Source organism: Gambusia affinis, linkage group LG21, assembly GCF_019740435.1.
Source record: "Gambusia affinis linkage group LG21, SWU_Gaff_1.0, whole genome shotgun sequence".
Lineage (NCBI taxonomy): Eukaryota > Metazoa > Chordata > Actinopteri > Cyprinodontiformes > Poeciliidae > Gambusia > Gambusia affinis.
Window position 1 is genome coordinate 13,489,005 of NC_057888.1, and position 18,651 is coordinate 13,507,655.

An 18,651-nucleotide genomic window follows, 5' to 3' on the forward strand; every position below is an offset into this window, starting at 1 on the left:
CTTTTCCAAGATGTCTCTGCAGAGTCCTTCTTGCACAAATGCCGATTTGATAATCTGGTTATTATAGCAGCTTGTTTTTCTGTACTGTAGTTACAACTTCTGTAACTACAGTTCAGAAATGGATAAACTACCTTTGTTGTGATGCTTCTTTACAGCTAACTGTGGTAGGTTAAGGAAAGTGAATGGACAAGAAGTAGGGTATTTTATTTTATATGTTTTTTTCCAATAAGATTTTCAAGATCATGTGGTGAAGAATTAACAGAGAGGGAGATTTTGCTGACCGTTTGAAGAATGTGAAGAAGATCCAGTACTGGCTTGTTTCTGCCAGGGATGTTAATGAAGAACAGAAGTTTCGTCTAGAACTACAGAGCGGTCAAACATTGCTGGTTTTTTGGAACTGGTGTTATATTTACTTGGGTTACACATATATAGTCTAATAAGTACATTTTTGTATGCACTGTCTTACATTGAACACTTGCACTTTACAAAATTTAAGTAGACAAATATACTGTTCAAATCATACATGTGAAAGTAGTTGTGGCACAAATACAGCAAGATTATGAAAAAATAAGGGTTAGATAAAATTAGTGCTTTAAAAACAACTGGCTAAACTACAACCCTGCTGTAGACTGGACGAAACTTTATGTATGAGATGCTGTTTGTCCTGTCGTACCATTGCAATGAGTTTTAGTTCATTAACAACTCTACTTATTATAGAACACAGTGAGAACTTTGGTCATGGTCCAAACAAATCCCCTACTGAAACGTATCCTCTTCAGTTTTTTATCCAATAAGGAATAAAATGTAATAGTCACACTAATTACACTTCATCAAATTTGCTTAAAAATGCCCTCTCGCCCGGAATGTTAGCTGGAGATAGGCGCCATCACCTCCCGACCCAACTAGGGATAAGAATGTAAGAAAATGGATGGATGCTTAAAAATGGAATGAGTACAATATAAATCCATTTAGTAAAGTGTCGACCCCCTCTGATTCTGTTAGAAATGTTCACTATCTAACCAGAAAAGCTGGTCAGAGACGGTGCATGTTGCTATAGTATAGTGTCATTTATTGACTTCTTTCTTTCAATTAGAATTCATTCTGTTAAAAAGAACAAAAGTGTGGCCTTATTGTGGAGGCATCCTAACCAGATGACCAAATCATCTCATGTGACTCAGTGTAAATAATGTAACTCTAGAGAGCCATCTTTAGCACATTATGGCTGCTGGCTGATGCAACTTAAAATCATCTGCTTTTTTTAATTTAAAATGTATAGATTTTATTTTTTTCTGTCAAATAATGTCTATTTTTTTTCTAATAAAAAATAAGTAGTGGAAAGTTACTGTCTCTAATTAATGATACTACCAGCAATGGTACCGGGCCATGGGCAAACTTTCAAATCTTTATGGGCACACCCCTAGTACAGATTACTAAAATGATATATTTTAGTAATCTATGATGTAATTTCTATTAGCCTACATCACAGCAATAGAAAACCGAGAGGAAAACTGCTATTTGGAAAAAAAAAACTGCTATTATGAATCTTTTCCCCGTTTTCTCCCATTTTGGTTTACAAAAATGGCATTTTCGGGTTTAAAGTCAAGCTTTTCATCATTCTTCCCTAAACACCTTTAGTCCGAGACTCTTCACTACATTGTTGACAACAGAAATGATTTATCATTCATAATCAATGGTTCCAGTTAACAGCTAGGAGCGAAAGCAGTTGCCATGCAAATGTATTCAAATGAAGCAAATGGACGACGCATACATCTCATTGATCGGAATAAGTTGCTCCACCTTTCAGAAAAATACACAGGCTGTCCTTAAATATACCGCCGATGTCACCCCTGTATTCACGATGCCAAATTTTCCAGGTTACCGAACAACGTAGCAAAGCGTTCACCCTGCATGTGAAAAAAATGTTTTTCTGTAGCAGATTTCATGCCGCATTCAATGAGCTGGGACGGCATGGAGACGTTAGAACGAAAAGTCTCCGTCCTTGTTCGGGTGACCCAAAACAACTTATATTGTAAGTTGTCGGTGTATGTCAGCGGATGTGGATATGTAACTGTCTTCTTTTTCCTTGACTTTGTCGATGTTGCGTCTGTAAAGTTAGATTTTCCTAAAGCCCTCGGACGTACCATTGGCAGGCTCCGTTCAGAAACTGAAGGGAGGAAACTCCAGCCAACCCGCGGACGGAGGCGTGGCGGCCCGGTGGGGAATATGAGCACAGGGAGGCTCCGAAGTCTCTCCAAGCCAAGAGCAAGAGCTGATTTGAACTTTGTTTTCCCCGCAGAGCAGCTGGTAACCAAAGATAATTTTTATCTCTTCCTCTGCAGCGACCAACTTCTGTTAATTATTGATATCTTTCATTTGTTCTTCTTCTTCTACTTCTAAAAAAAATTAAAATTTTAGAAAAGTCTTACAGTCTGAGGCACTGACAGAAAGCGGGGTGAGCACAAAGCAGCCAGGATGTCCCAGCAGGCAGTGAACGGGGTGTCGTGTCGGGGGAAGGTGCTGACGGTGGAGAACATGAACCCCAACGTGAAGCGGGTGGAGTACGCGGTCCGCGGCCCCATCGTCCAGCGGGCGGTGCAGATAGAGAAGGAGCTCCGAGAGGTAAACTGAAAACAGAGCCGAAGTGTCCGTCAGAAACAAATGAACCGGCGCTATAAAAGTTGGTTTCATTTACATAATGCACAGTATGAGTGTTTATATGCATACAACTGACTGCCTTTTGCGTGCCTCTTACGCACCTGTTGGGAATTCCACCTTTACATTTGAAGATGTTATCCAGCATGGTTTCCATCAACCAACCACTCACTCACTGTAATAAATTATGCACTTTCAGTGCAGTGTTTTACAAAAATAATTATATATTAAAAAGCTTTTCTTCGGTTGCGCAGACGAAAAAACAAATGAGTAATGGAAAATGCTGCAACAGTGAAGAGACTTCTGAGTGATTCGATGTACATTCTGATGTATTGGAGGTCTGTTTTTTGAGTTGCAAAAGGCTTATACTTACTAATTGATTATTATAGCATTATAGATTATGCTGTCAATACGGAAACTAAGCAGTGACAATAATGATCTTAACAACTTTTAACCCTTATACATCTGTTTATTTAATTATTTATCAGATTTTTTTTTTCCAGTGTATATTTGCAACTCGTGAAATTAGTAAAAGCCGTAATAAGGTTTTATTCAGAGTAATGGTCCTACATGCACTTGGAAATCACTTTACTTAAGTTTTTATAAATAATCTCTCTCTTTTGGACCAAGCAATTCTTTTTTCCCCCCTTATTTCTTCCCTCTGTGTGTTTGACTGGAATGATGGTGGTTGTGTGGGCTGTAAGTACGGAAGGCAAAAAGTGCCACCTATCCATGAAATTATTATAGAATTTTATAATTATACATATATAGTAGTATAATTGTACAATTCTATAATTGTTTTTACAAGACGTAAAGATTATTTTTACAAGGCATTAAAAGCTGACAGATAGAATCAATTTCATGTCCCAGAGCATTTGACCATGAAGTAATTATTTTAATAGTGGCATAGTTAATCTGTTTTTTCATAATATAAAAAAATATTAATAACACATTTCAATAATGACATATGTCATATTTTACTTATGAATGTGTATTTTTTTTTATCCCTTTTCACTAAATAGTTCTTTGTAGTGTTCTATTTCATTTATTTGCAAAATCGTGGCACTTCCTACCCTCCACAGTATGCTGGTGTGTGCATGGTGTTGTCAACACATAGGACTGACGTCGTTATATGTCTGTTTGCACATTTGTTTTGGTTTTTTTGGTGGAAGAAATAATGACACATAAAATCTGCACGAAACATATCAACCTGTTGTTTTTGTTTGATTTTATTTAGCACTTGCCTCATTTTACTGCAGTTCCACAGAAGACAAGTAGACACATCTGAAAGAGGAATTTAAAGTAAAACTGCAACTAAAATGGAAAAAAAAACAATAAACCATACAAACAGATGTAGTTGGCTGTCTTATGCCTTATGCAAAGTCACCAGAGACATGTTGGTGTGAAAACTTGTTTTGTGTAGACCTTCATCTTTGTTTACAACCAAAAAGCATAACAAATAGAAAAAAACATGATGATGGCATGTTGCGGCAAAGTACCTCTCAGTTGAGTTAGATTGATTTTACAGACGTTTGGCTTGTAGCTTTAAAACAAACAAAAAAAAAAAACAGCTTTTGAAGACAGTGGACAAACATAACAAAACATAATGTCCATGTTCTGTTCCATATCTGATTAAAATGTGAAAAAATATCATTCGTTTTTTAGACAGTTTAGTTTTTCCTGACTTCCTCTGCGATTAGCGACAGGAATGGGACAACAGGTCATCCCCCCCCCCCCCCCAAGTCCCAGCCTGTCATGTTCTGGTTATATTACATTCCAACGGGGACGTTATTGATCTACTGGAGGAATGATAAGCATGTTAAAAGTGATGTTTGGTTTTTTTTACACGCCATCTCTCTCTCTCTCCTCTTTCTTGAGACACATGATCAGCTGTAGTGGATAGCTCTGACTGGCTTTGAGTGCATTTAGCTCTCCTTTTGTCTGAGTTGCCTGCAGGATTCCGAGGACGTGTATATTGTGGAGCTTTGTTACATAAGATGAGCATTATCTGTCCTCTTTTGTGTCTTTGGGCTTACCCACTCAGAAGAAAGAGCCTGCTGGGGCCCTCTGGGCTCTGGAGGTTCAAAACAAGCAGCCCTGATGAAAGTGTTGCGCTTCTCGGCTGTCCACTTGTTTTTCTATGCTCATAACTGGGACGAATCATGTCCCGCACAGCTGACAAAATAATTATCTCAGAAGCAAAGTGGGTTGTGTCAAATATCTTAAAAGCCAAATCTAAATCTAAGGCGCTTTTTTTTTGTTTTGTTGTTTTTTTTTCTGAGGGGTCAGAGGGTTTGTATTGCAGCAGTTGTTGAGTCATCTGCGGATTTGCTTCCTGTCAGATCTGCTACTGGAACACTTTTACTGGTGGCTCAGCAGATTTAATGCATTTGTGTGTTTGTCCACACAATCCTTACGCAGACATCTGGCATGACACTGCCTGCTCTGGTGAAAGCTAATTCAGGCTTGGATCTCAGCTTCTGGCAAGTCTGGTGTTTTCTGTCACGATGGCTGGGTCTCATCCAAGCAGGAGCATGGGAGACGTTAACTTTTCTGGTATCCGTACGACTCCACACACGTGTCTGTTTTCATTTCTTTGAGTGACCTGATACCTAATTCTGCTTCATTTCATTACCGTCTTAATGATTGCATTGTCCTTGGAGAATCACATGAGGAAATTAGCAATGCTTATTTTCCAGTTTGCATCCACAAGTCTAGTTTCTCTTGGAAAAGTATGCGGAGCTCTTGGAGTGTTACACATGTTGCCACAAATATTGCAAAGTTTTGGACTATTTGCAAAATGCAAATAAATGTAGCATTTTGGTGGCAACATCATGGTGTGTGGATGTTTTTTTTAGTTTTTTTACATGAGGTTCTGGGAGGAAACCTGGTCAAGGTTGAGGTTTACCTCTCTGCAGGACAATGATAAAAAAAAGTGGAATGGCTCAGACCAAAGTGTAAAAGTTTAGACTGAAATCCTACTAAGAACGCAAGGCTTGAAAACTGATGTGAACAAATGCTCTTCATTCAATCTGACAGAGCTCTAGCTGTTTTGGAAAGATAAATGGACAGTAAAAATTTGATCAGAATTTTATTTATTTTTCTATTCGCATGCATGGGACACTTTTCATATATATTTGGTTAAAAGCAAATTATGCTTTACACTTCAACCAATTTGGAAGAAATCCAAATAAAGTACACTGGGGTTTAAGGTTGTTAAAGGACAAAATGTGAAAAAAAGGAAGGGGGTTGTGAATCAAAAAGGTTTCTGTTTGTGAGCTCTACTCTGTCCTCTGGGTCACTTGGTCTGGCTGTGCTGCTGTGCTGGTCAGGCCTCTGTAGTCAGTGCCTGGTGCTGACTGAGCAGGAGAGCGCAGGAAGTAACTGGCTCGGAGAACAACCGGACACTTTGTTGGTAGAGATTAAAAAGCAAACAAGGTGCACCCAGCTACTTCGATCTGATCTAATGTGAAGCTAGCCTTGCCATAGTTAAAAAAAAAAAAAAAAGATAAAAGAAAAGATTCTTTGTTGAGGACGATTCTCTGTGATCATAGAATCCTTTCAAAAAGAACCAAACACTTTTTCTTTTTCTTTTTTTTTTTTTAAACTTTGCATGACCTGGACATGAACTGACAACGTTGCATGTATTTCAAGTCCTGTACTCTACACCCGGCTGGAGCTGGACTTGTGTAAAAATCCATGATGACCAAAGTTTTTCTGACCGCCTGATTGACTTTGAACCTTTCTGACTGACACGCTGACCTTTTTGGTCCGGTTACCATAAAGCGTGCTGTCGTTTTGGTTGACGTCAGCTGAGAAACGGCAGCAGCTGCAGCGTGCCGGATCCAGCAAACAGACCCTGAGTTTGGGTGTGTCGTTTAGGTCAAAGAGATGAAGAGAGACGGTTTGCTGATGAACAGAAGATGGCCAGAGGAAGCGAAGAAAAGACAGAAGCCTGTGTTGTGTGATTAGATTAAGCCAGCATGTCTTGGTGAACATGCAACCCATGAACTGTGGGTGGATTGTGTTTCTGTGAGACTCAGCAGTCGTTTAACGCACATCACACCAGACTGTAAAGTATAAGAGGGGCCGCTCTAATGGGGGAGCGACGGGTCGATGCAGGGTGAAAATAAGCTGTGCTTTTCATTCTGATTTGCAGTACGATGCTAAAGTACGTCTGAAGCTTTTTCTGATTTGGTCACTTTACACTTTACACACTTCATTGTACATCATTAGCAATTTATTTGACCGATAAACACAATATAGTGCATAATTACGACAGAAAAAATGTACATTTTACTAATAAAAAGTGTGGTGGGCATTTGTCATGAGCTCTCCTGATTCAGTCTTTTGTAGGACCACTAACTGCAGTTCAATGTATCAGGTTACATCACATTGCAGTTGCAAAACTTTTGGACTATGTCTTCACCAGCTTTTCACATGATACTAAAAGAATTCCCCCATTCTTCTTTGAACAACTCCCTGAGTCCAGATTGGACATAGAGCACCTGTGAAATCTGTGTTTTTAAATCCTGGCATAAATTCCCAGTTAGATTAAGATATGGACTTTAACTGGGCCATTTTACCGCATGAACATGCTTTGATCTAATCCATGCTGTCGTAACTTTGGCTCGTTTAGGGGCCGAAGTCCTGTCGGAAGGTTAGACAAACACAGTTTGTGTTAGCATGTCTCATGAAGCTTCAATAAAATGCAATAAGATTTCTCAATGTAAAGTGGCAAAAGGAAGAAAAAGTTCTAAAGGTGTCAAAACGTTTCCAAGCCACGGAGTCATAACAAGTACAAGTATGAATACGATACAAGTTTCTACAGATTTGAACAAAGGTCCGCCTCATTAATTTGACTTTTACACTTTCTGTTTTTGTTGTTGCAGGGTGTGAAGAAACCTTTCACAGAAGTCATCAAGGCTAACATAGGCGATGCCCAGGCTATGGGTCAGAGACCAATCACATTTTTCAGACAGGTTAGACTCACGGGCTGGATTTATTCCCTGATTGTTTGCTGTGTTTGCACTTTTGCTGATAATATGGAGCGCTCATTGACAGACAAAAAAAAAAAAAAATTGTTGCAAAGCCTGTAGCTAAACCACATATCCTCATCTCTCTCTCAGGTGTTGGCTCTTTGTTCTTACCCGGAACTTTTGGAAGACAACAAGTTTCCAGAGGACGCCAAGAAGAGAGCTCGGCGTATTCTGGACGCCTGCGGGGGTCACAGCATAGGTCAGACAACTCCACGCCCATCCCTGTGCTCCGTCCAATCGGTCATGTCTTCGAGCTGCTCTGTACCGTCACAGTCAGTCTCTGTGGGTTAAACAGTGTCAGCTTATCTGTGCAGAACTTTCAAAGCTCACTCTGCTGTCCTGCAGGGGCCTACAGTGCCAGCCAGGGAATCGAGTGCATTCGGCAGGATGTGGCACGTTACATCGAGAGGAGAGACGGCGGCGTCCTGTCCAATCCCGACAACATCTTCCTCTCCACCGGGGCCAGCGATGCTATTGTGGTATCTGTCACACGCCTTTGACACCTCCTCCTTCACGTATTATTCCTTTAATCCTGCGAAAGCGACACGCATTTCACAGAACTGGCCTACATTGAACGCCTGTTAATTATATACTTACTGAGCTGTACTTTGCACATCTTTGACTTTAATCCACATACAAACCTTTATCACCCTCACTTTTATGTAACCATTTCACACAGCTGAGTAACTTTAAGATATGATCTAGCACAAAGAGATAACATCCAGCTCATGCAGTAATAAACACTGGCATATCTGGCAGAGCGTGTACAGGCAGAGGTGTCAGGTTTTAAATTATTTCACTGACTCTCAAATACCCCTAGGATGGTATGCAAGAGAAAAAGAAGCCTCACATTTGACTTGCTGAAATCTGCAGATATTCTGGTATTTTCTGGTACTGCAACTCCTCTCTACATTCTGAATGGTGAAGGTTTTCGGTGTGGGCCATAAGGCTCACCATCCAGGGTAGCATGAACAGCAGGGTCACCACTGGCAAAATTCTAAAACACAATTTTGAAACATACAAAAGGCTTTATTGTATTTGTGAAATCTTCGGAAAATTGTTTTGGGTTTGAACAGCCGTAGATTGACACGAGCATCTCAGTGCCTACACTGACTCCAGGTTCCTTCATAAATGATCTGCTTCTAATGGTATCCAAAATCATGTCGGTAAAACTTGATTTCTCCAAATCTCAGACCATTCTGAAGCTGCTGGTGTGCGGCGAGGGTCGAGACCGCACCGGGGTGATGATCTCAATCCCTCAGTACCCTCTGTACTCGGCCGCCCTGGCCGACCTGGCCGCCGTGCAGATCAACTACTATCTGGACGAGGACAACTGTTGGAGTCTGAACGTGGCAGAGCTCAAGAGAGCGCTAAATGAAGCCAAGCAGCACTGCAAGCCCCGCGTGCTCTGCATCATCAACCCCGGGAACCCCACAGGTACACATACACAGAACTCTGCACATTCACTGGCAGAAATCTCTGATTTGTATTTGCTTATTTTGTGAAGAAAAAAAAAAATGCATCTATAACTTCTATAGGTTAAGATTCTTTTCAATTTTTCTGGCAATAGAAATATTCCAAACATCTTACTTCACTCTTCTACTGTCTTTACTCTAAACGTAATGTTCTGGGTTTTTTTTGTGTTTTTTTTTTTAATTTTAGGTCAAGTGCAGAGCAGACAGTGTATCGAGGATGTGATCCGATTCGCTAAAGAGGAGCATCTCTTCCTCATGGCCGATGAGGTAAAACAAAATAAAATAAAATAAATGTCTAATTCATCTAAAAGCACAAACAAACAAAGTTTTAAATGATCTCAACTGTTAGGTGGAAAATCAAAGAGGAGAGAAATTTATTTTCTGCCTATTTATGGGCCCCATTCGCGCATCTGTATTAATTTATTTCCAGTTCATTTAATTCCCGTGTGAACAGAGTTTGTTCTGAAACCATTTTCCTCTGGCAGGTCTACCAGGATAACGTGTACGCTGAGGGCTGCAAGTTTCACTCCTTCAAGAAGGTTCTGTTTGAGATGGGACCGGAGTATTCCAGCACCGTGGAGATGGCCTCCTTCCACTCCACCTCTAAGTGCTACATGGGAGAGTAAGCGACTCCATTTATGAATTATTATACGTAGGAATTCTCTAGCTTTTCTCTCGTTATAGTCTGGGTTCGTACAGGTGCTTGAAATCCTTGAAAATGCATGGTGTTTTCAAGGTTTTGGAAAGTGATTCATTTCTGAATATGAAATGAATCTTAAACGCTTTCAAGTGTTTAATATTCGAGCTGTACAGTTTTGTAATAAAGTGCAATCGAATGTTTTATTAAATGCCTACATTTATTTGGTTACCAGCTGTCAGCTGCTGCTGAAAGCAGAGATTTTTTACACACCTAGCAAAAAGATAACAGACTAAAAGTTTCTTGTTTTATGTTGTTTTTATTTGCTAAATGCTCCCAAACATTAGCAAAAATATTTTTTGCTTTACATTTGAATAGTTACTATTCGTATTGCCTCAATGACCTATTGATCTGTGTTATTGAAATAAAGGTTGGCTTCTATTTTATACGTTAAACCTTATTAAAATTGGGTTATTATTATTTTTTGTTGCATATGCGTATCGTGTAGTCATCCTCGTGTTTGTCTTCTCTCTGTTTGCCTCCGTGAGGTGTGGGTTCCGTGGCGGCTACATGGAGGTGATCAACATGGACCCGGAGGTGAAGGCCCAGCTCACAAAACTGGTGTCGGTGCGTCTGTGCCCCCCTGTTCCCGGACAGGCCCTCCTGGACCTGGTGGTGAACCCCCCGCAGCCCGACGAACCGTCCTACACTTCGTTTGCGAAGGTGAAAAAAAAAAAACAAGCAAAAGTCTCCTAATCACACGGTTGCACACCCGGATGCAGCAGCAAACATTTCAGCAAACACATTTCACTTATGTAAATATGCACAAGAACCGACGGGCATAATCTGCACACACAAAGCCTGCATTGAGTGAGCTGAAGTCTTTACAAGGCAGTAATCGGCTTCTCTGTGCAGGAGTTTTGCTTCTTGCTGTTGGTTTCAAGCAGCAGCCTGAGCTTTGCAAAGTGGATTATATGCAGCACATTATATAATGTACAGTGTAGTAATGATGTTAACCTGTTTCTGCTGAAATTAAACAGGCGGAGGGATTGTTCACAGTGAGAGGAAGTCCTTCATTATGTGGTCATTACTGAGTTCACTGGTAACGTGACTCTCAGACTGGAGGGATTTTTTTTTTTATGCTAGCATTGAAATCCTGCATATTTCAGCAATTTTCCAAGTGGGAAACGGTATATTTATGACTCCGCATTTAAAAACCTCGGTTCTTCCTCTGCTTCCTCTTACAATAAAGCAAAAAAAAAAAGAAGAATTAAACACATTTTGCACATTTCAGCTGGGCTTGTGAGCTGTTGTCAAATCACTGGGGACAGTCGTGTCATATTTTCTGTAGACGCAAAACTGCTGCAGGAAGAGTTAAAGTTAAACCAAGTGTAGTTTTTATTGTGAAGACTGTGGAAGAACTGTTCATACTTTTACAGAGAGAAATGTTGGAACGTTGTTTGTTGCTCTTTGGTATTGAGAATCGTTAACTCAGAACGTGGTTGCTGCCGGGTTGTTTGAACTTTTATTGCTCTTCAGTGGCCGAATCATATAGGTCATCTATAAACTTTACAATATGACCAGGCGATGTGTAGAAGCAGAACCAAAGAATCCAGAGTCCATGTCACGATTTGAATCACTGACATGAAATAAACAGTGATATCTGAGTGGTTTGACTGCAGGATTCAAGTAGCTCAAACTGCCGAACTCAGTTTATTTGGATTTTTATAGAAATATGTCAGTTACATATTTGACTACTTTTACCTTGGATTACTTCAACTTTAGGTAAACAGAACAACTAAAGGGATTTCCAGTTGGTAACATAAGGTTACAGTATTGGTGTAAAGTGAAAAAATATTTCTCCCTAGCAAAGTTATATAACCTAAGAGCCAACAGTGACCAGCGTTCACTCAGTGGGGGAATGATGCCACCAAGTGACTCGATTAAAGTATCGTGGCCAGACAGTCGGTCAGTCAGCTATTTTCTCTTAAAAAGAAAAAAAACAAACACTTTTTGTTTTTGTTCCTTGTTGAATAACACAGAAGGCTAACTTGCACTTTTCACAGTGGCAGAAATGTTTAAATATTTTCAGTACATTTTCCTAAGGTACAATTACACTATCCACTGTATTTCTGGGGATTTTAGTGATACACCAACACAAATAATATTACGAAGTTGAATTTGGTTTTAAAAATTTGGAAAAAAAAAAAATAATCTGAAAATTGTGGTGTGCATTTCTATTCAGCCTCTGATCTATTCTGCTTGCACACATAGAGACTAAACCTTTGACCCCTTCTTCCTTATAAAACATCTCTAGCCTGTTCAGTTTTGACAGAAGGCCTCTGCGAATTTCTTTTTTTTAAGTCTTGCCAGAAATTATCAATTTGCAACACACTGCATGAGTCTGAAATGGGAAGGATCGTCTTTATTTTCAGGGATCAAGTGGAGAAATTTAAAATAGGTTTTATTTTCATGTTAGAATGGCTCTGTGTATTAATTAACATACATTTATAGCAAAAAGCAAACTGGAAGAGCACTGTATTGATGGAAAAACTCAAAGATCTCCTGTCTTCATCCAACCAAGCATCTGTGAAACCTTCGAAACAATCGACTCTGATCCAGAGTTTCAGCCTCACACTGTACAGGATCTATTGCAGCCAGTAAGATGCCAGCGCAGAATAGTTATTGTGGGAAAAGATGGATTCAGTTTCAGGTCATCGGTTAACTCCTACTCATTGCTTCCCTTCCAGGAACGGACAGCAGTGCTGGCCACGCTGGCAGATAAGGCCAGGCTGACAGAGGAGATCTTCAACACAGTACCAGGGATCACCTGCAATCCGGTGCAGGGCGCCATGTACACCTTCCCCCGCATCACTCTCCCACAGAAAGCCATCGACAAGGCCAAGGTCTGCTCTTGCATTGCCCCGGGTGACTGGTGATCCAGCGTCAACACGTTAGCAATCATGCATGTGTGTGCTTGCAGGCGGAAGGCAAAGTCCCAGACATGTTTTACTGTATGAAGCTGCTGGAGGAGGAGGGAATCTGCTTGGTACCAGGAAGTGGCTTCGGTCAGAAAGATGGAACCTTCCACTTCAGGTTTGCACTTCATGTTAATATTACAAAAGTTTTCAGACAGCTTGAACGTTTATCCCATTTTGTCTTGTTGCAACCACAAACTTTAGTGTATTTCGTGGTTTTGCACATCATAGCTCAACATAAATTAGAGCATAGTTACAAAGAAATTTGTTTATGAATAAGTCACGAAAAACTGTGCTGCGCATTTGCATTTTTCTTCTCCTCTCCTCCATCCAGGATGACCATCTTGCCTCCTACAGAGAAGCTGAAGGTGGTGCTGCAGAAGATCCGTGACTTCCACTTGCGATTTACCAACGAGTTTTCCTAACGTTCCCCCTCATCTTTTCCGCCGCTGTTGGCGAACCAACGCATCCAAGTGCCAGTATCTCAAGTGCCTTTGAGTGAATGAGGCAGCAGCTCTACAGTACCCGGCCAGAACCTCAAAAACCTTTGATGTTTTGTTAAACAGAGACGTTTTTAATGAACACCTTAATGAAGATGTTTTAAACATCTGAACATGAAGCACTTTTTAGCACCACACAGTCAGAACTATCCGGATTCTGTTTGATCATTGAGCCATAGTTACAGAAGCATCCCCCTCACCCCTTCAAAAATGTTATGATGCTTAATGATTATATCTTAATTTAATATGTTAGGTGAATACAGGATTAACATGAAGCTCAATAATTAAGATCAAGGTACAGTCTGACAGTGTTTTTAAGATGTAGCCATTTGTGATAATGTTTAAAACTGTGATTTTTAAAATGTGATTCTTTCCTAACTTTACGCACTTCCAGTCTCCTCATTTAAAATTTATACAAAAAACAACCTCTTGTTTCAACTCATCACCACAAGAGTCTCGTCTGAGTGTTGGCGCAGAAAGCCACCATCATTTTCAGCTTTATTTAAAAACAGTCAGTGCTTACATGCTTTCAGAAACAGAAGTCGAACCTCTCGGAATGAACAGAAACTAAAAAGGAAGATTGAAAAGCATCAAAGAAAGTCAGTAACACCGTTTAGAAACTGCTGTGTTCCCTTTGGCCTCCCAGACTCCAACAGACCCCCGCCGCCATTTTAGAGTTCTTAGCTCCTTCGTAGAGAGAAAGTCTCAAAGTTCGTCTCTCTTTAGGAGCTTTGTGGCGTGCTGCTCTACAAACTTACCGAGCGCCTCTACTGTTCTGTCTCCACCTTCAAATTTAACCGGGCTCTGCTTGCTGCCACTGGGGGCAAAATATATCGTGGGGAAGCCTTCCACTTTGTACCTGTCGTTCGGCACGTCGTTGGCGGTGGCGTCCATCTTGGCGATCACCAGGTTCTTCTCGGATTTGTACTTTTTGCCAAGCGCCACATACTCAGGCTCCAGCTTCTTACAGTGGCCGCACCAGGGAGCGTAAAACTCAATCAGGACGTCCTTTTGGGTATCCATGACGATTTCGTCGAAGGTCTTTCCCACCACGACCTTAACTGGTCCCTTGTTGTTCTTTGGCACTGGTTGGGATTTGATGATGGGTTGCAGCTTTCCTGTAGTCAAAATGCAAGACATGCTGAAAAATTTAGCAAACTTACAAAAAAAACATCCTTCAGAAGTGATGCAACATGAAACAAAGACCCACCTTTCTTAAAAGCAACGACAAATTCTCTCAGCACCTCCGAGTCAAACTCCTCCGGCTCCATGGCGAACTTCTTTCCTCCGTCCGCCAAAATCCCAACGTTCACTTCCTCGCCGCTCTCGCTCAGGCCCAGGCTCTTCAGCTCCTCGGCGTAATCTTCCTCATCGGCGATGGCGAACATGTACTCCGGAAAGTCTTTGGCGACATCCAGCACCTTGGACCTCCAGAACTGCGTGGCTGAAAGTGAAAAAAAGACGAGATGAAAAGCTTTCCAAAGCAGAGACGGTTCTTCACAGGTGGTGTGTGCAGCTGTCTGATCGGCTCCAAGATTAAACTTTAAGCCACAGAAACATCAGAACTCAGAATGCAAACAAAATGATGCAACAGAGTAAACTAAGACGAGCTTTTACTTTTGACCTTAGGAAATAAATAAAAGTCACTACAACCACAACATTCAACAAAAATGTCACAAGTGTGGTGTGCATTTATTCAGTTCTCTCTACTCCAACACCCCTAAATAAAACCTGGTAAGTCACTTAGAACTCCAAATTACAGAGCTGACTTTTCTTCTTAAAAACATTTTTAGATAAATATTTTTAGATAAAAACTTTTGTAAAAGAGGACAAATATTCTCTTTTGTAGGGTGGTTATATTTGTGAAAATTTTGGCAAGTTGTAAAACTAATGACAAAAAAAAGAAGAAGAAAAAAAAAAAGAAAATATGTCACTGGTACTCTTAGTGTCAAAGTTGTGGAAATTCAATGCAAATATTCCAGAAAAAATGTTGTGCAAAAAATAATGCCCGAGTGAGTGAAGCAGCTAAAAAAAAAAATAATTCTTAAGACACTTGGAACTGTAGCAAAAGGTGCTTCAGCAAAGTATTCACTCAAAAAGGCAGGATTTTTTTTGGTTTTATTATAAAAACTAACATTTCCTTTCCACTTTACTACAATAATATTTTTGATCTACTGTATAAAATCCCTATGAAAGTTACTGAAGGTGTGGTTGTAGAATATCAAACTGTGACGGGGTGTGAATACTTTAGCAAAACAGTGAATACCGAGCTGAGAATTTCATCTCCAACTCACCTATCCTGTAGTCGAAGCTGAAGTCGATGCCGTAATATACGACCACCAGGGGTCTCTTTGCGTAGCGCTTGGCATCGTTGCTGGGTTTCCTGTGACCCACCAGGGGAATGGAGTGTTTCTTGAAGAACTCCTGGACTTCAGACACCGACATCGACTCCTGCACGTTTCAGACACAGCAAGTTCAAGCCAGATAGTTTTTGTGAGGATTGCTGCTCAATGCTTACTCAAAACTGAGCCGAATCATTTTATATTCCAATTAAGTTTCACCTTCAAATTGAACTAGAAATAGAAAGAGAACTGAAAACAGACGACCTCACCTTGACTGTAAGCTTGTGAGAGGCTGGTTCATACTTTGAGTTGAACTTTTCGGGCTGAATAATGACAATTTGACCAGCAGACGCTTTCAGCAGCTTGGCCACTTCGGAGCTGAAGGAGTGACGGAAGGTGAAGTCCTCCCTCAGAGCGTTACCTGCCAGACAGGAAACGGACAGAATAACAACAAATATTGGAGCCAATAATGCTATTGGTGTCCTTGAGTAGCATTTTATGCAGCAACAGTCTACAAATTAGGCATCAAAGTTTAAAAAAAACCCCAAAAAAACCCACTTACAGGCTTCGATGTAGATCTCATAGGCTGCATCCTGTTCGCTGGAGAAAATGCCAACGATGACTGCGTCGTCACCATCTTTGACAAGCTCCTGCACTTGCTTTGCTGCCTGTATCTGCTTAGAAGGGGGTCCTGCCTGCTCACTCATGAAGTCGACAATGCCTGAAGTTAAGAAGTAAAGGATCGTCTTGTTACAGGATCAACTAAAATGCACAGCGTCTTGTTAATTCAGTTTAGTGGTTTGGTCGGTAAAACGCGTACCGTACTTCTCCCTGGGTCCGTTGTACTCAAACGCTTTGCCCTTCCTGAAGATCTTCAGCGTTGGGTAACCGGTGACCCCAAAGCGCGAGGCCAGCTCCGTCTCCACGGTGGCGTCGACCTTGGCCAGCGGGATGGGAGGGGAACGCTGACTCAGCTCCTTTGCAGCCTTCTCGTACTCCGGAGCCAGACGCTTGCAATGCCCACACCTGCGGAAGACAAAACCGGTTCGTTTCATTTTAAAATCACTGATCCAAGAAAGGAGAGAGTCTAAATTGGAACCCTAGTCTGCCTTTAAGAAGCGACTCACCATGGAGCGTAGAACTCCACCAGGATGATATCTGCGTTATCGACCGTTTCGTCAAAGTTGTCTTTGGTCAGGACCAGCGTGGCCTCAGGAGGCGGCTTCCAGCCCGGCTGAGACACCTCTATCACCCGCGCCACGATGGCTGCAGATACACAGTCAACCCGATTATTGATGCTCTTTTAGAAAACGTGCAAGGAGCTGCTCCTGAATTCCCACCCTTCTCGGTCCTCTCGCCATCGTAGTCGACGGGCTCGCCGTTTTTCAGGATCTTGATGGTGGGATATCCCGACACGTCGAAGCGGCTCGCCACCGCGTCGGCTTTCGTGGCGTCCACTTTGACAACAGGAATCGGAGGGTCGTTCTCCTTCAGAGTCTGAGCGATTTTCTCATACTCTGGGGCGAACTGCTTACAGTGGCCACACCTGACAATATAAACAAGACAGTTCCGCATAAAGAAAACTGACAGTTTTTTTTTTTTTTTGTTGCAATTTCTTTCAATACCCCTTACAGTTTTATGATAAAATGTTACAGTTCCTTAAACTTTCTTTTTTGGGCCATTGCAACCACAAACCATTCATTTTATTGGGATTGATTGTCATAATTCAACAAAAGCTAGAGAAAAATTATGCACTTTTTTTGCTTTTCACCTCCCAACAGAACAACTATAGTTAGAGCAAGCATGAAATAGTGGGATCAGATCATATTCATGTGTCAGAGAATGGCCCAGTCAAAGTCCAGAATATTGGGCAACAATTTCACTGTTGGTATGCAAAGCTGGAAGAGAGACCCTAAAATAAGCAAGCCTACCATGGTGCATAAAACTCGACCAGAACCGTGTCTTTTCCCTCGATAAAAGTGTCAAAGTTGCTGTTGGTGAGAACCAGGACTCCGTTCTCGTCTTTCACCTCCGCGTCATCCTCGTCGTTGTCATCCTCCTCTTCCTCATCATCACTGTCCTCATCAGCTGCCTCGGCTTTGTTTTCTTCTGCATCTTAGCAGAAATGTTCCAAGATTTAGAAATCAAATCTTTCAAATCAAATTTTTTTTTAAAAGCAATATTTATACATACTGGTAGTTTTGAAAACAGGAAAAACAAACAAACAAAAAACAAAACACTGAAAACATGCAATTGCATACGTTTCCCACAGTGTAAATTCAGATTTTAGAGTTCTGCAGCCCTGTTGGCATTCCAGCCGATGCTAACTAGTAGGCTAATTATGTGCAGTTACTTAGCTAGCTAGGTGACAGTAACAGACCGGAAACAAGTGTTAGCAGCGCTAACGACGCGATTGTTAGGTCATTTCGGTTGAAACAATACCGCGACACGCCAGACTCACCTTCTTCACACCTGCAGACAGTCGCAAAGTGTGCAACGCCGAGGAGCACAATTAGCAGCAGAGCAACCTTCCTCATTGTCCCTGCGGTTCACTCGGGAGCTGTAGCCCTTTAATTAACTGAGCTAATACAGCTGATGAATGTCATCAAAAAGGTGCCTGTCACACAGACCCGCTGCCCGGATCAATACTGATGGCTTACTGCTGTGCAAACCTTTGGTTTGTGGCTTCATACAAACTCTCACGAACGCACCACCACCGCCTCCTCCCTCTGTAACTTGTCTGACTTGCCACGCTCTGATTGGCTCTGACCCACCTGGCGTCCTCCAATCACGAATCGCCACTGAATTTCTCACTTTGAAACGTTGAAGATTGCCATTGGATACTCGCGTCGGTCTTCTTCTTCATCTTGAGTCGAAGGCAATTGGGCAAAAGTTTCAAACCACCTCTATTTTTTTTATTCTTGGTATACGAGGAGCCAAATAGTTATGTCTACAAAATCTAAAAATTATACATGAAAACCAAATAACACCTAATACAGGATTTGTTACTTTTCAGTTATAATGTATG

The 18,651-nt window shown here is 41.2% G+C and overlaps 2 protein-coding genes across 3 annotated transcripts; one reads left to right on the forward strand and one right to left on the reverse strand.

The window, feature by feature from the left end:
• The first annotated feature begins 1,854 nt into the window (after nucleotides 1–1,854).
• On the forward strand, nucleotides 1,855–13,664 carry si:ch211-217a12.1 (alanine aminotransferase 2-like). Its single transcript, XM_044103943.1, has 13 exons — nucleotides 1,855–2,029; nucleotides 2,113–2,304; nucleotides 2,416–2,619; nucleotides 7,545–7,634; nucleotides 7,782–7,890; nucleotides 8,037–8,170; nucleotides 8,885–9,128; nucleotides 9,354–9,433; nucleotides 9,652–9,788; nucleotides 10,352–10,526; nucleotides 12,554–12,709; nucleotides 12,787–12,899; nucleotides 13,116–13,664. Exons 3-13 carry the CDS (start codon nucleotides 2,473–2,475, stop codon nucleotides 13,204–13,206), a joined length of 1,476 nt encoding a protein of 491 aa, XP_043959878.1. The 5' UTR covers nucleotides 1,855–2,029; nucleotides 2,113–2,304; nucleotides 2,416–2,472; the 3' UTR covers nucleotides 13,207–13,664.
• A 78-nt stretch (nucleotides 13,665–13,742) lies between these two features.
• pdia4 (protein disulfide isomerase family A, member 4) lies at nucleotides 13,743–18,401 on the reverse strand. Of its 2 annotated transcripts, none has more exons than XM_044103940.1 (10): nucleotides 18,085–18,401; nucleotides 17,555–17,732; nucleotides 16,964–17,169; nucleotides 16,751–16,889; nucleotides 16,444–16,649; nucleotides 16,186–16,344; nucleotides 15,893–16,044; nucleotides 15,576–15,732; nucleotides 14,492–14,725; nucleotides 13,743–14,399 (listed from the first exon to the last, which is right to left on the reverse strand). In XM_044103940.1, exons 1-10 carry the CDS (start codon nucleotides 18,158–18,160, stop codon nucleotides 13,987–13,989), a joined length of 1,920 nt encoding a protein of 639 aa, XP_043959875.1. In that variant the 5' UTR covers nucleotides 18,161–18,401; the 3' UTR covers nucleotides 13,743–13,986. The 2 variants fall into 2 exon arrangements, with proteins under 2 accessions (XP_043959875.1, XP_043959874.1); XM_044103939.1 differs by having other exon boundaries at nucleotides 17,555–17,738; nucleotides 18,085–18,397.
• Nucleotides 18,402–18,651: the final 250 nt, after the last annotated feature.